Source organism: Mustela erminea, chromosome 12 (genome assembly GCF_009829155.1).
Source record: "Mustela erminea isolate mMusErm1 chromosome 12, mMusErm1.Pri, whole genome shotgun sequence".
NCBI classification, from domain to species: domain Eukaryota; kingdom Metazoa; phylum Chordata; class Mammalia; order Carnivora; family Mustelidae; genus Mustela; species Mustela erminea.
This window is the reverse complement of record NC_045625.1, coordinates 3,584,881-3,608,525: the sequence shown is the minus strand read 5'-3', so window position 1 is coordinate 3,608,525 and position 23,645 is coordinate 3,584,881. Positions and strand designations below refer to the sequence as shown.

Here is a 23,645-nt window from a genome sequence, read left to right as displayed (position 1 = left end):
TTTTCCCCGGAGAAGCCTTGGGACAAACACGCTCCCGTTGTTGAAGCCGTCGTTAGCTGTTAGGACTCAACCGCACGGTCACAATGTATTTTAAGCACCTTCCCTTCCTTGGGCCAACAGCGAATGAGGATAGGATCGCATTGCCCTGGTGGTACAGACTGGGGAATCAGCCAAACTGCGTTCTCTCATCCACGAACGTCATAAATGCTTCCGGAGCTTGGTGTCTGCGCCAGGCACCACGTGGGGAGCACCACGTGGGGAGCACCACGTGGGGAGCACCACGTGGGGAGCTGGGGCTCTGCGCTGATGGGGACGGACGGGGCCCGCCCTGCCCCCACACCGTGCCTGTGCGGGTCTGCAGGAGCAGGAGAGCAAGAGGAGGCCGTGAAGGCCTGTAACAGGGCACCAGGCTCCCTGGGGCTCGGCGAGCTTGGGGGGGTCTGAGGAAGTGACTCTACCTGGAGACTGGGGAACGAGCAGCAGCCGCCCCGCTGCGGGGGTCGGGGCTCGGGCAGTGAGAAGAGCATGCGTGAACCGGGCTTCTGTTGCTGTGGAACACGCACAGTCTTGGTGGCTTAGTTTCTGTGGAGGGACCCTGAGTGCTGCTCAGCCGGGTTCTCTGCTGGGGTCTCGGAGGGCAGCAGTCCGGGAGACAGCTGGGCTGTGTTCTCATCCAGAGGCTGACCGAGGAGGAATCTGCTTCTGAGCTCCTTCAGGCTGGGGCAGAACTCCCTCCTGCGCTCTGGTTTCCCACTGGCTAGAGGCTGCCCACGTGGGCCTCCCCGACAGGCAGCTTACTTGTCATGCCAGTAAGGAGACCCTCTCTCCAGTCCACTTAAAGTCTTAGATCATGGAACATCACCACAGGAATGACCCGTCTTCACCTCTGTCCTCTTCTGTGGGTCCTGCTCCCACTCAAGGGGAGAGGGTTACATGAGGTGTGGACTCGAGGGCAGGGAAGCCACTGGGAGCCCCTCCCCTCAGTGTGCGGGTGAGGCTGGCGGCGGCGGTGTGAAAGGCAGCAGGCATGAGGGGACAGAGGGACGACACTGGGCAGCCAGGCAGGGTAGGAAACAGCCAAGGTTCTCGGCAGCAGAAGACATCATAACGTTTGTTTTAAAAAGACAACCACTTCGGGAGGTCTCGAATACAAACATCTCTCCAAGGGGTGTTGCTTTCAAGGGAGTGTCGACATCAGTCAACTCCAGGAAAGGAGCATTGGCTGGGGGGCAAAAGTTGGGGGACTTGGACTCCTTTTGAATTCTGAACCATAGGAACGCACTGCAGTCAAGAAATAAATTTGTTCACTCTATGTTGAGCAGCCCCCACGGCAGCGGTATGAAGAGGGGGCCAGGAAGAAAGCAGGGTAGCTGTGAGGATGGATTAGGGCCAAAGAAGGAACGCGATCTCTGTGATCCAAACTCTGGAGAGGTAAGACTTAGCATCTCTCCAGTATTAGAGCCTTTTCCTCAAATTTCCTGAGCTCCCTGCCTCATTTCTTAGCTTCCCTCTGCCCTTAGAAACGCGGTCTGAAGAGCTCTCGGATGTCAAGGCCTTGGCTGTCCCTAAAAGAAAGGCCGTGTGTCCTCAGCAGGTAGAGCCCACCTCCTCTTCTTCGTTCCAATACAAAGTGCTAATTTCTCTTTCTCTAACGCATTTGATGGTCACTTCAAACAAATTCTTCAAAGAGATTGCATTAGACCAAAAAAAAAAAAAAAAAAAAAAAGGAAAAGGGAAGAAAAACCCCCAACATTAACTACAGAATCCTGATGGGTTATGATTGCATTACTTTTCCCTGAACGCTATTCCCTGCTTCCTTTTTGTGCTGTAAATTACCAATTCTAGTCCCTGTGTAGCTAAATAATAATAATTACCATATAAATGAATATGCATATGTGTCACTTTTCTCCCTAAAAGCAAGAAAGCCTGTTTATTTTGGATGAGGGTTTGTTTTGTTTCCGAACAACCAAAGCACATAATTAGGAGCCTCACCTCTTGCTCTTGAAATCCTGTCTCCACCGGGAAGAGATGAAAAAGGTACCGATGCCCCTTGAAGCTAAGAAATTTTCAAACAAATTAAAGGAGGTCTTTCTCTGCTCTGCAGGTAACAATGGCTTGGACAGGATCTGAATCAGAATGTGAGGCCAGAAGGGGCTTCAAAGCTCAAAGGCAAGCTTGTCCTTCTACGGACGGGGGACCTGAGGCCTCTTGGAGCGAAGCCTCCCTGGAGGGTCACTGTGCGCCGGTGAGACAAGAACAGAGTGGCCCAATCACGACTCCGTGTTTGCCTTTCTGTTCTGGGACTCGCTGCGGGACCTCGAGCAGGATATGCCACCTCCGCGAGTCTTAGATTCTGCACCCCTCAGTGACGTGAGCGCAGCGTCTGCTCCAGGGGGCTGGGGCCAAGATGAATGAGGTCACGGATGTGGCCCTCAGCCCTACACACCCACCAGTGGTCACCGTCAAGGGGAGGACAATGGCAGCCTCGAGGCCTCAAGACCTGAGTGTGGAGCGGCGAGCAAGGAGCCGGACCAGGCGCCCGAGTCCTTGGAGCAGGTACTCAGCAGAGTACCGACGATGCCCAGGAATGTCATTATACACACTAAACAGATAGAATTAAATCAACCCGGAGTACTGATTATAATGAACAATAGAGTCATACAGTACAATACAACCAATAATGATATCACTTACAACACAACTCACTCATAACACTAATAATATCATCACCATGTCGATGGTAGTGGTAGCTGCCGGCAAGGACCAGGGCTGCCTGGTCTCACCCTGTCCACACCGCAGGGACCCTGTACACACAGTCGAGTGCCAAACTTTTAGATAAGCTCAAGGTTTATAGTCAGTAAATGCATGTTTCAGAAACTATTGTAGGTCACCAAAGGCAAGTTTGGGAGGTCTCACTGAAATCACAGAGAGAACTACCATCTTTACCCCAGAAACCAGGACCCGGTGACTTGCAGAGATTTTCAGAAATTCCATGACCAAACCAGCCCAGTCCAGATGGATCCTGTGTGTGGATCCAGTGCCTGGATCTCTCAGGCACGAGTTCTGGGCAGTTTCTCCCCCCGGTGAAAGGCACCAATGACCCAACCGCACGAGTCCATGCCCCTGAACTCCAGGCTGAACGTTTATGCACCAGAAACATGCGGTAATTTATGAAAATCGCTTACACGAAAAAACACTGTTCTGTCTGTCTGAGGTTCGGTCACGGGAGGATGGGTAATGCATGGCCCGAAGCAAAGCGAGGGTCTGAGTCGAGAGCTGGGTCCCCCGGCAGGATCCGTCACCTTTCTGGTCCCTGCGGTCAGCTGGGCTGCGGCTCTGGGCCTCTCCTGTGCCACAGCGGCCAGGGAAGGCCAGTGCTTGACCTGTGAGTGGAACAGCCAGGACACAGCTCTTCCGGCTCGAGCTCCTGGATCATGAGATGGTTTGGCATCGTAAGCATCTTAAAAGGAAATCCGAACTAGGCGTGCGGAGACCCTGCCACCTTTGGTGACACTGAGACAGAGCACGAAGCCACCCCAACTGGGACAGCAGCATGGCCGGGGTATGGCTGCGGCTGGTCAGGAGCCCACGACCCTCAGGGCGGGCGAGACCCCTGGGGCGGGAACTGGAGAGCTGCTGGTGTGTTCAGAGCCACAGCTGACGGCGAGGACGGTCCTGGTTCGGGGAACTCCCCGTGCACTGAATTTGCCTCACATGCGAGGAGGGCTGTGTCCCTGTGGTTCTGCCTTTTTTTTTTTCTTTTTTCTTTTTTCAAGATTTTATTTTCAAGTAATCTCTACACCCAACATGGGGCTCAAACTCAGGACCCTGAGATCAAAAGTCACATGCTCTACTGACTGAGCCTGGCAGGTGTCCCCCCTCCCTGGCTCTGCTTTTAAATGTAGCCCAACCTGCTGGTGGGTGCGGGTCTGGGTGACTTGGGTACACTCATACCAAAGGAGTAACACCCGGTGTTTGGCCACGTGGGACCAGCACTGCTCTGAACAACGGAGCAGCAGCTTAGCAGAGAAGAGAAGCAGACCCGGATGCCTCCGGACGGCGAGCTGCCATGCAAGAGTTTGGTTTGACTCAGCAAATTCATAATCAATTATGGGTTAACGCACAGAGCGTTTTATATGGGAGAGTGCCAGCTCGGTTCCCTTCACTTAGGGGGGCTCTCGCCTCCCACTTCCTTCCTGATAAGGGATTGTTTCCGCATCTTCCAGATAAAAGAGAGGAAACCTTCAAAAGCGTGATCGATGGATGGGTCAGTTTTAAGAAGAATTGGCCAGAGGTTGGTTGAGTACAGAAGGGGCCCAAGCCTCATTCTGCCTGTCATCCCCTCCGCTAAGACAGTCTCTCCACAGACCACCCCAGCCCCATCTCTGGAGGCTTCTGGAACAACCTGGCTCTCCTGGCCTGGTTAGCAGCCCTCATGGCCCTTCTCACAGCTGGGCCTGCTTTGGTCATTCAATGTTGTCTCCAACTATAGATGGTACTCAAGGCCAAGGGACCACCTTGCTCGTGGGGGGCTGAGGCAGAGGGGAAGGGTCCCAGCAGCAAGGACCATGTGGTGCCTGCAACAGGCCGTCATCTGGGAGGGTGTGTAGCCACACCGGCTTGGGAGCAGGTAACAAGACTTAAAATGAGCCTATGGCTCAGTGGTCTTCCTTCTAACACTGCTGGAGGATAGAAGTTGGCTTTGTGTTTGTGTTGGGGGTGCGGGTAGGTGGCTTTATTTCACCAGGGGTGGGGTGGGAGGGAGATCCTAGACAGAGAGCAGCAGGTTGGCGCCTGGACAGGGACAGGGCTGCCCTGGAGGGCTGCCCCCGGCCTACTGGGAAGGAGACGAGGAGGCCGGCCTCTGTTGAGACCGAAGCCAAGGGGCTGGGGTGGGAGTAAGAATTGGATCTGGAGGAATGGGGGCATCCTCCCTTCCGGGCTGGACACAGAGCCTTAGCTCCTCCTGGCTCACTGGGGCCACGTGACCCCTGAACCCCACTGCCCCCATCCCAGAGGACGGGCCAGATCAGGTGGGACAGGAAGCCTGGGGTGAGAGTGTGGGGTGGGGGTCCACGGTGAGCAGGGAGGAGTCAGTTTTTTATTCAGAACTGAAGAGAAAGGGCAGAAGTATGTATGATCACGTGGAACTGTCACTTAGAACAGGGAGCGGGACCTGTGGCTCCTGGGCCTAGCCCGGCCTGCTGCCCATTCAAGTAAACAAAGTTTTACCGGTACAAAGTGCACCCGTTTACCTACGCACTGTGACGGCTGCTTTCAAGTTACCGCAGAGCCGAGCAGCTGCAACTCGGGGCCACATGGCCTGCAGAGCCCAGGACAGTTACTATCTGCCTTGACAGAGAACATTTGCCTCTCCCCAATGTGTCTGTTTTTATGCCAGTACCATGCTGTCTTGGTATCACAGCTTTGTAGTAAAGCTTGAAATCAGGTAACGTGATGCCCCCAGTTTTATTTTTGTTTTTCAACATTTCCTTAGTGATTCGGAGTCTCTTCTGATTCCATACAAATTTTAGGATTATTTGCTCCAGCTCTTTGAAGAACACGGTGGAATTTTGATCAGAATGGCATTGAAAGTATAGATTGCTCTAGGCAGTATAGACATTTTAACAATGTTTATTCTTCCGATCCAAGAGCATGGAATGGTCTTCCATCTTTTTGTGTCTTCTTCAATTTCTTTCATGAGTGTTCTGTAGTTCCTTGAGTACAGATCCTTTACCTCTTTGGTTAGGTTTATTCCCAGGTATCTTATTCCCAGGTTCTTGGTGCTATAGTAAATGGAATCGATTTTCTAATTTCCCTTTCTGTATTTTCATTGTTCGTGTATAAGAAAGCCACTGATTTCTGTACATTGACTTTGTATCCTGCCACGTTACTGAATTGCTATATGAATTCTAGTAGTTTGGAGGTGGAGTCAGTTTACAAAATCATGCACCACAAGGACATTTGGGAAAATCTCAGCTCATGTGGGAAAAGACCAACTCAGAGGCAGCCAGTTTTGTTTTGTTTTTGTTTTTGTTTTTTAAGCAGGCTCCGTGCCCGGTGTGGAGCCCAATGTGAGACTCGAAATCATGATGCTGAGATCAAGACCTGAGCTGAGATCAAGACTTGGACGCTCAACCGACGGAGCCCCCACGAGCCCCTACTGAAGTATCTGTATTAAGACCCAATAATAACAATGGAGCTCAAACAAGTAAACACACAGGCAAATAGACAGTCTCAGAAACAGAAGACAGGGAGAACCAAATGGAATTCTGGAAACTGAGAAACAACAACCCAGATTAAAAGCTCCCTGGATGGGCCCGACAGGAAACGGAGACAGGAAAGGAAAGCCTCAGTGAGCCTCAAGCAGCTTCCGTGCAATGATCCGATCCACGGCAGAGGGGAGGCCAACAGAGAATGGGGCCCAGCGCCCGCGGAGGGAACCACAGAGCTGGTGCTCGTGGCCCTGGAGCCTCAGGAGACGGAGGAAAGAACAGCACAGAAACTGTTGGAGAAAATAATGGCCCCAAACTGCCCAAGTCTGGAGAAAAACGTAAACTTATAAACTGAAGAAACTCAACAAACCGCCAAAAGACTCAATCCAAAGGAACGCAGGCCGGACTAACGGTGACTGACTGTGAGGGCGACAACAGCCCCCGAGGACTGCCCGGCGGGAGCCTGGGTGGCCGCCCTCCGTCAGACCCCCGCAGGCCGGAAGGAGGCGGGACCCTGTGAGGTTGAGGACGGCAGGACGGCAGGCTGCGGGGGCAGAACTCTGGACCCAGGGACAAATCCCTTCAAGAACGTGGGCTGTAAAGTCTTCCTCGGCGGGTGGTGCGGCGCCATCCACGGCGAAACCCACGCCCACAGACTGAACGTCACCGAGATCTGGTTGGTCTGTTCTCTGGTCTTCGGCAGGTTCTGTGCTGGGACCTGAACCCACGCCCCTCACTCTCCCTTTATCGGGTGGCAGAGCCCCTCTCTCAGGGAGCCCCCGAGCCGCCGCACGCCGGGTTTCTTACCCGCCTGACACAGTCCTCCTCCCTCAGGCGTTCCTGAATCAGACTGACGAGCAGCGCGCCGGACAGTTTCTAAAGGAAAGACAACACGCAGAATGAGGGTCCTAACTCGTATACCGAGCCAAAAAGGACACGTGACTGGTAGGCCAGGGGGCTTAGCTGAGCATTGCAGAACTGGCTGTGTTGACACAAAGCTTCCCCAGTCCCTGACTGATGTCCAGAGGCCTCGGGAAAGCCCGGGCCCACCTTGCAGCCCCCACCCCTTACCCTGAGCCTCCTTCTCCACCGACCACCCCTTTGACAGCCCCCCACCACACGTGCACACCAACCCCCACTCTTGCTTATCCTGTGGCTCCACTCAGATGCTCCCCCCACCCCACCTGAGTGACTCCAGGCTCCCTCGGAGCCTTGGCCCAAGAGCCACCACCTGCAGGCAGTCCTCCCTGACCCTCCCCAGGCCAGGCTAGGAGCCGCCATAACTCTTAACAGTGAGTTCTGTTACTGCTCCAACCACAAGGCCTTCCAGGGGTCTGTCTGCTCACATGTCCAATTCCCCAGGAAGTCTTAAAACTCCTGGAGGAAAGGGACCGAGTCATGCTATCTTTGTACCCCAGACAGTGTGCGGGGGCGGGGGGGCGGGGGCCCATCTCTTTCCAACTCTGCTCAGAGACCTCATGGTGGTAGCTTGAAATCAGCCGTGGGGGAGTCTTTATTCCCTGGGAATGGGTGAATGCTGCGAAGACAAGCTGTTTTCCCCAGAGAGCTGGTTGGCAAATGTTGACCAGCACACCTCTGCCCCAGCCTCGAGTCAGTGCTGAGGAAAGAGGATGCCCTTGCGAGCTGATGAGTTAACGAAACGTCATGTTCCGGAATACATTCAATAAATAGTATTGATGACCTGTTGATTATACCCTTTGTGCTGGGCACTGTGCCCAGCCACATTATTCGATGTTTATAACTCTGGACAACCTGTACTCTCTCTTCACAGACAGAGAAGCTGAGTCTCAGAGAGGTGAAGCCCCCCCCCAGCCAGGGAGGGGCAGAGGCTGAACTTCAACCCAAGCAGGGAAGCCAGAGCCCTGCCTCTTCAGCCTGCTCTCCCTGGGCCCTGCAAAGGCACGGGTGTGGGGGGCGGGGAGGGTGTGCAGGGAGGAAGTAAGGACAGCCGACCCTCTGTCCCTCTTCTGAACTTTCTCTGGCCAGAATCAGCATCCCAATTTTCACAACCAAGTTTGATGTTTCTAACAAAACCTTGAATGCCCCGGAGGTGATGCCTGGAAAACCTACTCCCTCGTGTCCCCTTGACCTAAGATCCCTAAAAGCTGGTGCTTCTTCACAAACACCCCAATGCTTGGCCAAAGCATACTCCCAGGCCAGCCCCGGACAGCATTCCCCGAGCTATGTCAGGGCTGACCGGCCCCCAGGAGGGGAGGGGCTCCTGCCCAGTGCACACGAGGGTCCTCAGGTATGCACTGGGTTCACACAGAGGTGCCCAGCTCAGGTAGTGAGAAATCTACCTTCTGCTCCTTTTTGCAAGCTGGGGAACCCCAGAGTGGGACCATGTAGGCCTGGCAGGGGATGGGGGGAGGCAATTGCCCAAAGTATCCTTAGGGCTAATGGTGACATTTTAGTGACACTGGAGCAAAGCCTAGGTCCTTCATTCTAGAGTCAGCAACTGTGAGGGTCTGGAGACCAGATCCCGCCTCGGGAATGCTGTCATGTCTGCCTAGAGTGCCGTCAGAGCACCTGGAGAAACAGAACCGGGACACCAGAGCCCCTCCAACAGGCCGTACGCTGCCCAGGCTGGCTTAGAAAGGGTACACGTGCCAGTGTGTGCCCACGCCTCACATTGTGTCCTGGCAGTGAGGGTGAGGGGAGTAGACGGTGCCCGACCGCTTCTAACCATGGGTGTTTGCCCTGCTTCAGCGAGCCGGCATAGCTTGCTCCTCCCCACAGAGCAATTCAGAGAGAGGGAACAGGGTGCTGGCGCAGGCGGTGGGGGAACAGTCCCCAAAGGGGTTCAGCTCTGATGCGCTCAGATCCGCCTGGGCCCTCGAGGTAGGGACGCTGAGGCTGCTGGTCTGGGGACCACACCCGGAGGACCACTGTCTTAAAAGCAAACTCAAGTACCCAAGAGCCCTGCCCCACACGGGAGAGGTTGCTGGGGAGGGCGCCTTTCTGCCCACCCCATCCTCCCAGCACTCCTGGGGAACTTACCCCAGCTGGCGAGGGAAGGGGGTCAACAGGGAGTGGCCCTTTCTTGCCCCCTCATGTCCCCTGCTGACCCCCGGCAGAGCCAGCTTCCATGCTGAGGGCCTTTTCCCTTTGAGATCAGTCTCCCGTCCCTGCCGGCACCCATTCAGAAGGCAGCGAACAGGTCCTGGGACGGGCAGGGGTGATGGGGAGAGCGAGACGGGGTGGGGGAGCTGCCAGCCAGCCAAAGAACACGGGTTGAAAGGAGACAGGTCCGGGTGGGGCACCGCACTGCTGGGGCCCGCCCAGCAGGGGACAGGCCCATGACTTTGAGCACAGCCCCTCCTGGGTACCCCCCGCCGCTCCCTGCCTTGGCGCTGTCTCAGGGCCAGCTTTGATGTGTCACATCAGCTGCGGGCTTCCAGGGGGCGCCTCTCAGAGTCCTGCCAAACTGTCTTTGTAGGAATCGGGCTCCCTCCTCCCAGAGCGCTGCCGTGCTCCCACCCCAGCCCCCAAGGCCCGGTGTTGCGGGGAGAATCAGGGACAAACCGGCAAAGCCCTGTGACACCGCCGCCGGTCACAGAGCAGGCCCCGGTCAGACGCAGGGCTCCAGCCTCTCGCCTCCCTGCTTTCTTCTCATCATGGGCAGAGTTGGCTGCACGGGCTGGGCTTGGACCTCTCCTCTCGGTCCAGCTCCCGAAGCCCACCGAGCAGCCGACCTCAGAGGCGCCCCCCATGGACTGACGCGCGGGTTTGCTGCGGTGCCTAGGCGGCCACGTGTGGTGGCAGGTGGAAACCCCGCTCTGCCCCTTCGGGCACCTCCCTTCACTGCTCACACCTGGGCTTCCTCGCTGGGATGACACGAGCCGGAAGAGACCCTGCAGTGACAAAGGCCAACGGACTTCACAGAGAGAACGGCCCTCGGACCTACGCCCTCTCACGGGCCGCAGGCAGCACCTCCTGGAACCTGGAACCTTCCGCAAGGCCCGTTCGCACCGCCGCCTGGAGTGGCAGATGAAGGACACGAGAGAGCGGAGGGTTCCAGCCCCGCGCGCTTTGTCTCAGCGTGGCCTCCGGGACACGGAGCAGCGAGCCTGGAGAGGGCATGGCGGGAGCAGGCGGAGGCCACCCACGGGACGGGAGTGATCCCAGAAATCCTCAGAGACACTGGAGAGCCCTCCATCGCCGGGTGTAGACGGAGGCAGGGCCAGACGGCGCACATTCTCTTCTCTGGATGTTAAAGGAAACAGCGGCCCTGGCAGGCGGGCCATGGCTGCACCGGCTCCACCGGATCTTCACTTTGTCAGCGGGACTGAAAAGAGTAACCGACACGGCAGCTGGGAAGAGCCCAGCTCTGGCTCCCTCCCGTCTGACCCGCCTTCAGAGCCTGCGCCACTGATCCATTCCACAAACTGGCTGTGGCGACCTAATATGACAGCTATGTGCCCAGGAAACCCTGACTGGGTGACAACTGTGCTGTAGTGACAACCACACTGAGAAAGGGGAGCAGCGGGTGGGTGCTGTGTTAGAATTCCCTGGCGAGCGTCTGAAACACCCGCCCCACACGTCAGGATTCAGACCAGTTGAGTCCGGCAGGGCCCAGGAGAGGCTCGTGTGCCACAAAGACGGAACTTCTGGACCAGGAAGCTTCTCGAACATCTGTCCTCCTGCGGGGATTCAGTAAGAACGCTCCTTAGCAATTAAAATATCCCAGAGCAACCACACCCAGCTTCTGTGGCAGAAAAATAACCCTCTTCTTCCTACCACGTCCTGCGTCATTAGAAACCCAAAGGACTCAGTTTTCCCAAACTCCACTGGGTCCTGGGCGGGTTAGGCTTCCAGAAGCCCTGGCCAGAGTCCAAGAAGACGCTGACTCTCAGGCTCGGACAAGCGCAGGGTCAGCACCCGCCGGTGCCTCCTTCACTTTTGTGCCCTGGGCTCCTTCGGGCCGCCCTCTTGCTCCCCAGACCGCCCCCAGGGCTCCCCTACCCAGTGTTTGTGACAGCCAGTGAGGGCAGGCTTAGGGAACGGGCCAAAGTGGGCAGCTGAGGGAAAAGGACGTGAAAAAACAGGATAAGCTGAAAGCAAAAGTGGCCTTGGTCGAGGCGGAGAGGAGCCGAGAAAGCACCTGCTGAGGGACGTGTGCGCACCCAGAGTGCCCTGGGGCCGGGCAGAGGGCACGAGGGGTTGGAGGACCTCGAGAAAGCTGTCTGCTCAGGGAGAGCCTAACCCTGACCGCACACTAAAGAAAGACTGGTGAGTTTGCTTTCTTTCTTTTCTTTTCTTTTTTTTTTTTTTAAAGATTTTACTTATTTGACAGAGGGAGAGAGAGGGTGAGCACACAAGCAGGGGGAGCGGCAGGCAGAGAGAGAGGGAGAAGCAGGCTTCCGCTGAGCAGGGAGCCCAACACGACCCAGGACCCTGGGATCATGACCTGAGCCGAAGGCAGATGCTTAACTGACTGAGCCACCCGGGCGCCCCAGGGCTCCATTTTTACAGGTGCTCTGAGTGTCCCAGCAGATAGAGACTGAAACCACTCCGGATGAAATGCAATGCCGTTTGGGTTTGCTCTCACGACCCAGAGGCGGGGGTGTGGGGCAGCATGCGGAACGAGATGGCTGGGAGCCCAGGCTGCGTGAAGCCGGCGATGGGCCCGTGAGGGTTCTAAGGCCTTTCTCACTGCCTCGGAGTCACACCATAATATTTTACAATAAACAGTTAAAAACAAAAAAAGCTGGTCCAATCCCTCCCAGCCTGCATGGTTTGGTGGCCCTTTGCCTAATTCTGGGCTCTTCCCGTGAACCCTGCAGTTAGGCTAAGAAGGCTTTTCCTAGCACGACCGTGGCTAAGGCCCCACGGAGCCCATCCGCTCTCCCAGCCCAGAGCCCGTGCCTACGAGTCAGTCACTGGTCGGAGAACACTCGGTGGGGGGGGGGGGGGGGGTGGTGGTGACGCAGTCAGCCAAGCCGCCGACAGCACAAGGCTTCCGTGCCCCTTAGCCTGGGCACCCCGCTCCTCCCCTGGGGTTCCCCGGGGCCAGGAGGAGGAGTTAATCTTTGGGTCTCCCGAGGCACTGCAGGAGAGCACACAGCACACAGGAGGGGCGTGGAAGTATTTCCAGACGGGGAACTATCTGGAGATGCCTAAAATGAGGAGATCTTCGTTAACACCAGCAACGCGTAAGAATTCCGAGTAGGAGGGCAGAACCGAGATGAACAGAAGAGGAGGGATTTGAAGGTATTTTCGCTACTTACAAAGAGAGCTGTGAAAGGCTCCAGATCCACAGGTGACTTAAAGACGACCCTTAAGGAGAGGCCATGCCTGGCGACGGCCACCTGTGGCCAGGCCACGCGCAGCTGCCCGACGCACACGGTGCTGGCCCTTCAGGATTTTTTACTCCTTGATCGGTCCTGATGGCCTTGTCTTTCATCTTCCCTCCCCCGTGCTTCTGAACCGCGGAACCCCAACCAGACACCCTTGAAAGCACGTCGATGTGGTCTGAAATATGCCGATAATTAGCGCAATGAAACCCAGGAGGAATTTCTTTAAAATCCTCTCCGCTGTTGAATTTGATAAACCAGATAAAAGCATCTTTATCCTAGAAATAAACTTACCTCCCCTACCCTGAAAAGCTATCTGAAAATGAGAACCGCTTTCTTTCTACAACCATGTTTCTACCCCCAAACACCAGTGTCCACCGCCCCCCCCCATTAAGCACACGGATTCCCACAAGCCAGAGCCAGGGAGTAGGGGGGCCTTGAGGTGACCGTGTTGGGCTGGGGGGACTTGGGGAGGTGATTCGGTCGTAAGAGTGGGGCCCTCGGGAATGGGATTACTGCCCTGAAACAAGACACCCCGGGGAGCTCCTTTGCCCTCTGCACCGTGTGAGGACACAGGGAGCGGACAGCCCTCTCGGGACGCGGCCTCTGCTGGCAGCATGACCTCGGACCCCAGACCCCAGAACTGGGACAAATCAATCCCTTGCTGCCAAGCCACCCGGGCTGTGGTGCTTTGTGATGGCCGCTCAAAAGGCCCAAGAGATCTGCCCATAGTCCAGAGGGGTTTTGAAGAAACATTTCAAAGTTCCTATTTGTATGGAAGGAAACAACATAACCCAGTTCTGTACTTTCCATTCAGAATGAAAGGGTTGAAATATGTGGTTGGGGAGATTTTAGGAACAGAACCCCGAGTGCCCCGGGGCGCCTCCCGCAGCTGTGTGTGAGCGAGACGGAGAGAGGACAGGGAGGGCGACCCGGGTGCCACACAGCGCCCCACAGCGCCAGGGCCGCAGGAGGAAACCCGAGGTACAGCGTGCTGGTCCTCCCCGGGCCGAGACCGCCGGACCACTGCCTTTACTCCCCCTGCCCGTCCGTCCAGATGGGGGCGCGCCATCATCTGTGGACGAAGCCCCGGCCCCTGGGCCTTGGCGCCGTGGGGCTGACCCTGGGAAGAGCGGGTGCAGGCCACTCCGTCAGCACAGAGCGGCCTCCTCACTCTAGGAGTGACCCTTTCTGCCATAACGCCCTCGCCTCCACCCCCACCAGGATGTGCCCTGCTTGAGAACCGTCTCCTCCTGCCGTCACACCACGCCTCTACCTCATTTTGCCCAGCACCCCCCTCACTTCATCCACGAGGAAACAGAAACTATAGCGGGGGGGTGAGGGGAGGGGGGGCTGTGGGAGCTGTCACCCCCTCTCCCCTTCCTGCCTGCCACCGCCCCCACCCGGGCCCCCGGGGCCAGTCCTACCTTCGTGGTCTGATAATGCTTCCTGGCAGTTGCAGCCAGTGAGGAAAATTCTCTGGCGATCAGGTTTTCCATCGTGAGAAGATTGGTGCTCAGGTGTTTGCAAAGCCACATCGCCTAAAGGAAGGAAGAAGACAAGGACATTGTCGTGAAAGCTGGAATGGGGGGGACTCCGTTCAAATGCCCAGGTCCTTCCACGTTCTACTAGAAACGGCCGGAAGCATAATGATTTCTGGCGGGAAGGAGGCCACCACGGGAGACAAGCCCATAGGGTCCCTCCCAGCCCAAGAATGCCGCTTCAATGCTCTCTGTTCTCCCAGCAGCCAGTGATCCCTAGAAAACCGAAGGACGGGCCATGCCTGTAGCTCCCTTGGCATCCCTGTCCCAGTTCTGTGGGCCTCAGAAGGTTTACAACAGGAAATGCAGGGACAGGACCTAAATAGGGGTCACGATCATACTCACTCATTGTTCCTTAGATCGGGACATGACATAGTCTAGCCAAATGAGTGTTTCGTCCATTGATGGCTATATATACTCTATATGGATAAATGCCTTTCCCGGAATAAGAATGCAATAAAATGTTCTCAATGCCAAGATTAAACTGATGACCATTTCAGCATCAGGAGGAGTCAGAAGGCCCTGAAGTCCCCCAGGGCAAGTATGAACCTTAATTCTCTCTGTTGCTTGTACCGGGAGATGTCAGTGATGAAAGCCTTTTAGGGCTCTCTCTGGATTTTACTGTGTGTCGTCTTCCTGCAAAATTAGAGTCTGTGTGTCCCCAGGTAGCGGTCAGAGGCAGGAACAGCGAATTCACCAAAAGGCTTGTAGCTCAAACACCAGCCACGTGCTGTGGGCCCTGACCTCACCAGGAGGCGAAGTGGGTTGCCCCAGCCAAGTTGGGCCTTGATGAGCAAAGCCGTCTGAGTCTGCGGAATTCTACACAGCAAATTCGCCAGAGGTCAGAACGGGGTGAGCATGGTGGGTCCAGAGTGCTGAATGTCTCAAAGACAAAGGCCCTTTGCCAAAGAAGACCTCTCACCCTGAGCGACCTGACTCAGCCTTAACATGGCTTGGGAGCCTGCCTGTCTAGTGCAGAGGCCACCAGCCCGGCAGCGGCTTCTCCAGGCTCCGGGGGAAGGGGTGGGGGTGCCTTTCCCGGGAGATTCTGATCAGGCAGGTCTGGAGGGGAGTCTGGAAGCGGCTTCTCCCAAAGCACCTGTTATTGCTTGCGACTGTCAGGCTTGGGAGCAGTTTTCCAGCAGTGAAACAGCAGATAGGAGTGAAACCTGGCAGCCTGATCCTGAGGGGCACAGTAGAAAAACCACAGAGAGACCAACAAGCAGAAGGCTAGAGGGATGGGCATATGGGCAGACAGAGAGACAGACAGACACTAGGATAGAAATGATGCCAGAGCTTAGCAGACGCGGGTCGGCTTGGGTGAGGCTCAGCCATTCGAGTTCCTCCTCCAGGAAAAGAAAGTGTCACCTCAGCAAGGACCAGTTCGCTTAGTCCACTAGCCAGGCTTTTAAGACAGAGTTCGGGGCGCCTGGGTGGCTCAGTTCTTAAGCCTCTGCCTTCAGCTCAGGTCATGATCTCAGGGTCCTGGGATCAAGTCCCGCATCGGGCTCCCTGCTCAGAGGGAAGCCTGCGTCTCCCTCTCCCACTCCCCCTGCTCCTGTTCCCTCTCTATCTATCTCTGTGTCAAATAGATAAATAAAATCTTTAAAAAAAATAAAGAATAGAAGACAGAGTTCCATCTCAGATGGCGGCCACTGTCCCAAATACTGACACGGGGTTTAAGATCGAAACCGCAGGCAGGAGGAGCGGACCCGTCAGGACTGGGGCTGTCTCCAAGCAAAGACAAGGAACGGTGGGGTGGGAGGAGGTGTTTGCTGCACCTTTAAAGTCGAGAGAGAATCCTCAAAGCACATGTGGTCAATTGAGAAATTCTGTAAAATCTGGGATTCGGGGGTCTGAGTGTCTATGGTGCAGTTTCCATGCCTTTTGGACTGAACTTTCATAATTAAAACCTTAAGAGTGACTCTCAAAAGTCCGTGTCAAAAGTCTCTCGACTCTGGTCCACTTCTAGAAGAAATGTGTTTGAAGGATGTAAAACTAAGGGTGTGCAGGACGGTGGCAGCGGCCTGAGAACGCCCTGGAGGGCACATCCCAGCGGCTGAGACAGCGCTCCTCCCTGGCTGGCCGGGGAGCGGGGAGCGATGCCCTCGTGTCCTGTGCTTTCCAGGGTTTCTGCCAGCGCCATGCCGCCTCTCGTGATGAGAAAGTAAGTTAAGAAGCAGGAGAGGGGAAGGAGGAAGAAAAGCTCGGCGGTGTTGAAAACCCGCTGAGGGGCAGCCTCATTCCAGCCCTGCAGGTAAATGAGATATTACGGTATTACGACACTTCATATGATTCACTTACTATGGTTGTTTTCCCCGAGGCGGGTGGACCTAATATCACAATCTTCGGCACTGTGGGAGAGAAAGATTTGAATGTCACCGCCCGCAATGACAGAGCAACCTCGAGGGGAGGGGGGCGGGGGGGGGGCGGTGCCGCGGTGCTCGGAGGCATTCATTTCTTTCCTCCCCCGGATTTCATTTTCTGCCAGTGACAGGGTCGTTTGTAACGCAGGGGCTCTGAGATGCTCACACCAGCGAGCGAACTCTCTCTGTTTAGAGAGGAAAGTGATCACTGAGATGGTTTATTTTTCTGTCTCCAAGGGGACATGGACACGGTAACTTGTTTGCCAAACTAATAAATATCAAGAACAACTGGGATTTCAAACACCATAAAGCATTTTAAACAGGGACTTTGTCTTGGGGACACGCTCTCAAATAAAGCTGTATTTTATGTAAATCCACCTTCCAAGCTTTTATATATATATATATGTATATACATATATATATATTTATGCCTTTTTATTTAGCAAATTGTATTCCCCATCATTTTACAGAGGGAAATAATGGGAAAAAGCCTGGAGCGTATGGGCCAGATTTATAAAACCCCAGATAGGCAAAGTCTTTGTTTTCAAATGTGGGCATTTCTATGCAAATGGCTTGCTTCAGTGGGAGGCTGGAGGCTTGGGAAGGTTGTTGGCCCCCAGAATTCCTAAAGCGGCTCCCGGACAACTGAGTGGGTGTTGGTCCACTGGAGACGACCAGACCAGCATCCTTGCAAAAGCACAGGAAGGCATGTGTTCTTGGGTCCAAACAGGAATCAGAACGTGGTGTCTGGACAGATGAATCCATGCGGATTCCTCCGAGTGCCACCAGACTGAGCCACCCCTCTACCGCCTGCACCCCTAAATGTGGGAGCCAGGAACACGGAACAGACATTGGGAAAGCAGACTTGTCCCCTCACCACTATTGGCCTGACCCCTGAGCCAAGAGGATGATGACCGGTGTATACTCCGACACATTTGAGCCTCGGATGGCCACATGCAGAGCCCATTCCTGCCAGGCCACCAGAAGGGCACCTCGTCTATGCAGGGACGAGGGACATGCATGACCTTTTAGTTTGGAAGTGGACACAGAGAAGGAGCTAGTTTGGGCCATGATTTAATCATCAGCACATCGATGACCCGCCCAGGCTTTTGTCCAGATTCACAGCACCTTCTCGCTTTCAGGGAAAACATGACCCACTGACTCGCTCCTGGAGCACCTCGTCCTTGCTCGGCGCCGGGAGGGACGCTGCCGAGCGAAGCAGGACGGAGCGTGGGTAACTGCGTTAGACGGGAACCGGAGGGAGCGGCCATCCCCCGTGCCCGTCCCTGACTGGGGAACTGCTCTCTCTCTCTCTCTCCTCGAGAACATGACAGCCTGGACACATGTCATGGCTCTCGCTGCTTCTTTGGTTTTTATGTGTCCCCAACTAATTGCTTTAGAGCACTGTTGTTTCCTACATTTCTAAACGCTTATAAACCTGGTCCATAGCCCCGATGATGTGTGAACTCGCTTCTTAGAAGCCCCAGATCCTTCCTGTTGGTGGTGATGTGAATTAGCGATGTGGGGGCAGGAGGGCTCTGGACATGGCAGCACCAGGGGCAGCTCCTCGAGCCCAGGCTCCCGGACTAATGTTGCCACACTCCAGTTTGGCAACCCTCTGCACGCACATTCCTCTTCAAGGCAGGCTCGGCTGGTGCTCCCCGCCCTTCCCAGACGGTGGACACAGCTTCAGGTATCCTGAGGGCAGAGCCATGGGAAAGGAGCAGCAGAGGGACTGGTCTGGCTCCCGTGCCCTTTGCCCAGAAGCCTCTCTGGGACTCAAGCCACAGGTCTCTGCTCGAGCTCCTCAAAGCTCAGGCAAGACCCAATGGGACTCCGGGCCTGCGGAGCCTGAGGAGAAGGGGAATGAGCTGGGGGACAAGAACATTTGGGGAATGAGTTGACTCCCAAGCCAGGCGTCCATCTCCACAAAGTCATGGGGCTCCCAGGCTGCTGAGGAAACCCTCCCCTTCTGGACTCTAGTAAGTGGCACCCAAATTGTACACATCTATGAAAATGCTTTAAAAGGGGAACATCCACGGCCTTTCTCCCCACCTAATTTCTCACACACATTTATGTGATTAATTTCAGTTTCTTAAAATCTAACACCTTGGAACTCCGGCTCTGCTCATGAGTAATTATTTATAAACAGTGTCATAAAAGGCTGCTTGACTGCCAGGAGTAATCAACTTCTTCAAACCACTTCAAAGGAAATCAAAAAACCTTTCCATCCACAGATCCTTTTGAGGTTTAACTAGGAGCATGATTTAAAATTCACAAGAAAACCCTTAGGTATTGGAGCTCTAATACACAGCTTTCTTGGACAAACGTTTGATAAAAAACGCAACATACCATTATATACACCATCACCTGCTTTAATATTGCCCAGGGCTACTGTAAATGCTCACTTTGTACTAAATCTGCTTTTCTCGAGGCGAAGGGGCTGCCAGCCCCGTGCTGGGGGCTCCCCTCATTGCCTCCTGTGCAAGCTCACCGGGATGAGTCTGGAGCCTTCTCTCCCTCTACACCAGCCACCGGCCACGGGAACCTCTGCCCACGCCACACCATGCCCAGAAAGCAGAAGAGCTGAGCGCCAGCTTCCAGTAAACATAGGCCCCTGCATGGCTGGAAGGAGGCAAGACCACCGCACTCACCGGCCCAGGGCACTGGAAATGCTCACTGGATGTCAGAAGGCCTCCCCTTGTCCACTGTCCTCTTCCAGAACACACGAGAGCAGAGTTAAACTGCTCTCGGCTTCCCCCACTCCAAGAAAACTCGGGAAAGCTCTTCTGCCCAGCCTCCGCTCATTCCCCCACGTTTTGCTTCCCTTGTTGGCAGAAGTCTGGGTGTGGGAAGCAGGGGAACCCACAGGTGTCCCTCTCTGCTCTTCATTTAGTGGTTGGGACTCGAGCAAAAAGGGCAAGGGTGTTCCAACATTCAAAAGAGCGGCCAGCCTAAGGCCTGGGAGAGGCAGCGGAGGGCTGTGGGAACAAATCAAGCCCCCAAAACCGTGGTTCCTGGGATCCAATACCTCTGCTCCCTGGGAGAGTATCAGGCCCAAAACCCCGCGTCCAGCCTCTTGAGGAGAGTAAGAGGCCGGCCCGGCCAGAGTCAGACGCCCCGCGTCTGCGTTCCTCGCCCTGCTGAGGAGCAACGGGACGGGGTAGTGTGGACAAGGAATCAAGGCTCCGAGGCAGGTGGCCTTGGCAAGCAGACCGTGAGTGATGGAGGGGTGCTGAGCACGCTGGAAGGGGGTGAAGGCAGAGGGGAGGCGGCAGAGGTGGCGATCAGGCCAGCCCCGAGCCCAGACAAGACGGTGCTGGTGAGGCGGGCAGGCGATGACTGGGTCTGCTCGGAGCGCGGCGGAGGCACAGTGAGAACCAGCCTCAAATTTCAGCGCCTGAACTTCCCGCAGGGGCGCTGCTGAGGTTTGGGGCTCGGCATTGGTGCACACGGGGCCCCGGTACGCGGACCCAAAAGCGGAATGTTTCAACCGAGCAGGACGAAGCGGCCCCTGCCGCCCCTCCCCGCAGGCAGGCTCCCCGCAGGCAGGCTCCGGGACCCGCCGGCACCCCGCCGACCTGCAGCCCTGTACCCAAGCACAGCCGGTGTACGAGCCAGGACACTGCCGTCTGCGGCAGGACCGCCGGGAAGGAACCCAGCCACCATGCACCCCCGTGCCGGGTAATAAACAGCCCATCAGAGAACAGAGGCCTCTTAGGGGTGTCTCTGTGGGGCACAGTCACCCCACCAGGAACACAAGGAGGCCAGGTGGACAGCTTGAGAAGGTGGTTCTCCCGGCCCTCCGTGCTCCTGGCTCCACACCCACCTGGAGCAAACGGGCTCACAGCCAACGCCAATTCTCCAGTCTCCCTGACCAGAGGCTCAGGAAGGGGGGCACGGCTGTGCTCTCCGTGAGCCACTCTGCTTAGGTGGCTGAAATGGCCCTGGTCCCCGAGCAGCCCCTCTGATGCTCAAAAGCCAAGCCTGAGACAGGTCAGGATCTGGGGGCGGGGCACGCCGAAAAGGCCAGCTGTGCCCAGGGCACCTGCAGGCCGGGGGTCTCCTCCCTCTCACCCTTTCTTTGCAGCTGTTTTTTAAACTGCTCAGCGTCCTCTCTCATCTCAGGTGTGCAAACCCCACCACGGGGCATCTCAGGCCTCTGCCCCGCTCAGCTGCGCCAAGTGCTAATTTCACGGGTATGCTGGTATCTCCTTCAAAGCAGCCAGAGCGCCAATGAAAGAAACATCAAAGCTCCCAGACACCCGTTCTCCCCGACAGCTCACACGGGACGGGAATGAGCCTCCCTCCACTTGGCAAATCAACCGTGGAATGGAGCGCCCCCCACTCTGCTCCCTGGTCCTGAGCGCTGGCTTTGGGTCCAGCCGACCAGCACTTGGACCGACATCTGGGGGAGCTCTGGCACTCCCTAAGGGCACCAGTCATGAGACCATCAGGAAGACCCAAGTGCTGCCTGTCCAGGTAGCCCAGAAACCAAATTTACACCTGACAGGTGAAGTCATCACAGAGCTTAAACCCAACAGGCGAGATCAGATGGGACCCACGAAAGCATTAATAATTGATTCCATGGGCTGTTTGGAGGTTTTCGTTTTAATAACTTGGCAAGAGAATTTTTAAGCTGTGCCCCCCCCAAAGAAATGCAGGCATTTTTCAATCAGCCACCACCCCAAGTTGTCAAAACCCCTCCCCACTCTGCCCAGCCCCGCCCCCCTCAGACACAGGAAGGACAGAGTAGTTCGTAGCTGTCAAGCAGGAGGAGGGGGAGGGGGAGGGGGAGGAGGCCCAATGGCTCACCATTATCGTTGTCCTGTTGCAAGTGCTTGATCATGAATGGGATGGGGTCCTTGGGCTGGTGGATCAGGAGTTGCTCCAGCATGTTCTGTGGGCACAGGGCAGACATCCAGGTGGTTAACAGCTGCATGGGCATCCAGATCCCCAGGCTCAGGCTCAGGCCGCCCAGAATCCTGGTTGCTACCAATATGGGCTATGGGGCCTGATTTCTCCACCACATCCACCAAACCTGCCTTGAACTTGGGATCCCGCCCCTGTTCCAGGTGCCATCTGCTTGGGTCCCCATGAGCAGAGGCATGACGGAAGGGCCGTAGGGTATCGCCAGGGAGACACGTGGAAGGACTGCGCCCCAGCCTCCAAACAGACGGGCCCACTCTCCCCTCTGTCCATCTGTGCTTCCCAGACTAGCCTCAGTTCTCGTGATGCACCATGTTCGTGTGCTCCTCAGAGCCTTAGCAAATGCTGTTCCCTCAGCTTAGAACACTTGTCCCCCTGAGTCCTCCAGTCTCCATGAAAACACACCTTTCTGATCACACTCACTAGATAAATCCTGTCACATGCTCCTGCAGCCCCTGTGTGTCCCCGTTATTGCCTCTCGCTTGTCCCGGTGCTGGGCACACTCACAGTAGGTGCCCAAAGCCGATGTCTGCCGGGGCGCATGGTCACCACTGCTACCCGTGTCCTCCCGGGGTAGGACAGAATATTTACCAGCCTGGGCTCTAAACAGTCCTGGGATAGTCTGGCCATTTAATTCTAAGGAAAAACACCTTCCGCGGTTCCAGAACAAGAGGCACAGAAAGAACTGGGTAGGTAATAGGATCTGCGCTGGCACAGTAAGAAGCTTCCTTTAGGGACATGAGAAGTCCTAGCTCCCCTCTGCGCCTCACCAGCCAGTCCCTTCCCTTCCCCAAGCCTTGGCTTCCCCAGCTGCTGGAAGGTCCAGCTGGCCCAGGCCTCTAATCTGCTCTCACTGTGGAGACAGGGTGAGATGATTCTAGGTGGTTCACCAAGGAGTGGTTTTATTTCACTATTAAACAGTTGTGTATCGAATGTGTATCAGGGAACCTCAGATATCAAGGATATTGCTTAGCAGGAAGTAAAACAGGTTAACTCTTTTTCAATGGGTTGATTTCAAGAAACGACTGCGTGAAAGTGGGATTGTGGTGGTGGTTATGTGAATCGATACACGTGGTAACACGTCCTAGAACTGTGCACACACAACAGGGTAGGAAGGGCAGGTAAACACGGAGATCCAGATCAGGACACCATCCACTGAACTGTCTCGTACAACTGTGAATGCCGAGGAGTGAGGCTCCATGGTCTTCACAGGGGTCCCTGGGGAAGGGTACCTCAGAACTCTACTATCTTTCTAACATCCCGTGGGTCTGAAATTATTTGAAAATAAAAAGTGTAAACCCCACGGAGGGAGCACGCACAGATGACTAAGGACTTGACATCCTGGAGCGAAAGTGCCTGCGGACTGCTCCATTCCACCAGCAGGAGACACAGCGCCCCTGGGGAGCTGCTCAGCCTACCTGTGGCCGTTGTCTTAGACAGGCTGCTTGGTTTCAGAGAACTCTCTCCCCCTCCCTCTGCCAGTTAACACTTCCCAAAGGAAGCCTGTGGTTGCTGGAGACACGGCGATGGTCTGTCTGAGCTCTGCTCTCACATGCGCGGGTCAGAGGCTCAAAGAGCACGGGTGACCCCTCTGGGGATGGGCTGTATCTGGAGGAGCAAATGCTCTGGAAACTGGGCCCCCGCTTCCCTTTGGCCCTCACAACGTTGGAGGGACAGACCTTTCAGTGCAGCTCCCGAAAGCCTTTGCTGGGAGGTGCCGAAGGGCCACCAGAAGAAGCGGGGCTTTGCCAAAGTGCACCCAGGGCCAGAGAGCCCAGTGGAGTCAGACGCCCAGCAAGAGAGGTTGGAAGCGGCCGGAACTCCTGGCCCTGATGAAGACGGGCCACGCGCGAAATGCTGCTGTCCCGGGAGGCAGCCGTCTTGGGGACGGCGATGTCACCTTGAACCTGGACACTCCGCAGCTCAGAAACCACCACTGCAGACAGGCTGGGGACCGTCAGTGCGGGAGGGGCCCCCCGAAGACCAGCTCCTGCAACCTGGCATTGCACCGCTGCCGAACGGAGAAGCGAATGGGACTTGGTTCAGGCCCTGGAGCGGCCGGCGGGAGCCGGGACCCAATGCTGGCCGGGTGGCCCGCCCCCTTCCCCCGTCCTGGGTCCGCAGGTTAGGGGCAAGGGCGTCCTCCGACCGAGTCATCCCTCGGGGCCCGGCGGTACAGGAGTGGGACGCCCCTCCGCGGCGGGGTCGCCGCCGCGCACCCCGCTCTCGCGACGGAGGCTCCCGGCCGGCGCCCGGTGCCGCGACAGGACGGGGCTG

The 23,645-nt window shown here is 56.0% G+C and overlaps 1 protein-coding gene across 1 annotated transcript in view; it reads right to left on the bottom strand.

The window, feature by feature from the left end:
* AK8 (adenylate kinase 8) overlaps nucleotides 1–23,645 on the bottom strand; it is a 115,890-nt gene that overhangs the window by 92,064 nt on the left and 181 nt on the right. The window contains exons 2-5 of the mRNA XM_032307121.1: nucleotides 21,255–21,339; nucleotides 16,378–16,427; nucleotides 13,960–14,073; nucleotides 7,023–7,091 (exon numbers count right to left, since the gene is read on the bottom strand). Of these exons, the coding sequence (XP_032163012.1) occupies nucleotides 7,023–7,091; nucleotides 13,960–14,073; nucleotides 16,378–16,427; nucleotides 21,255–21,339 (318 nt within the window). The remainder of the gene's footprint in view (nucleotides 1–7,022; nucleotides 7,092–13,959; nucleotides 14,074–16,377; nucleotides 16,428–21,254; nucleotides 21,340–23,645) is intronic.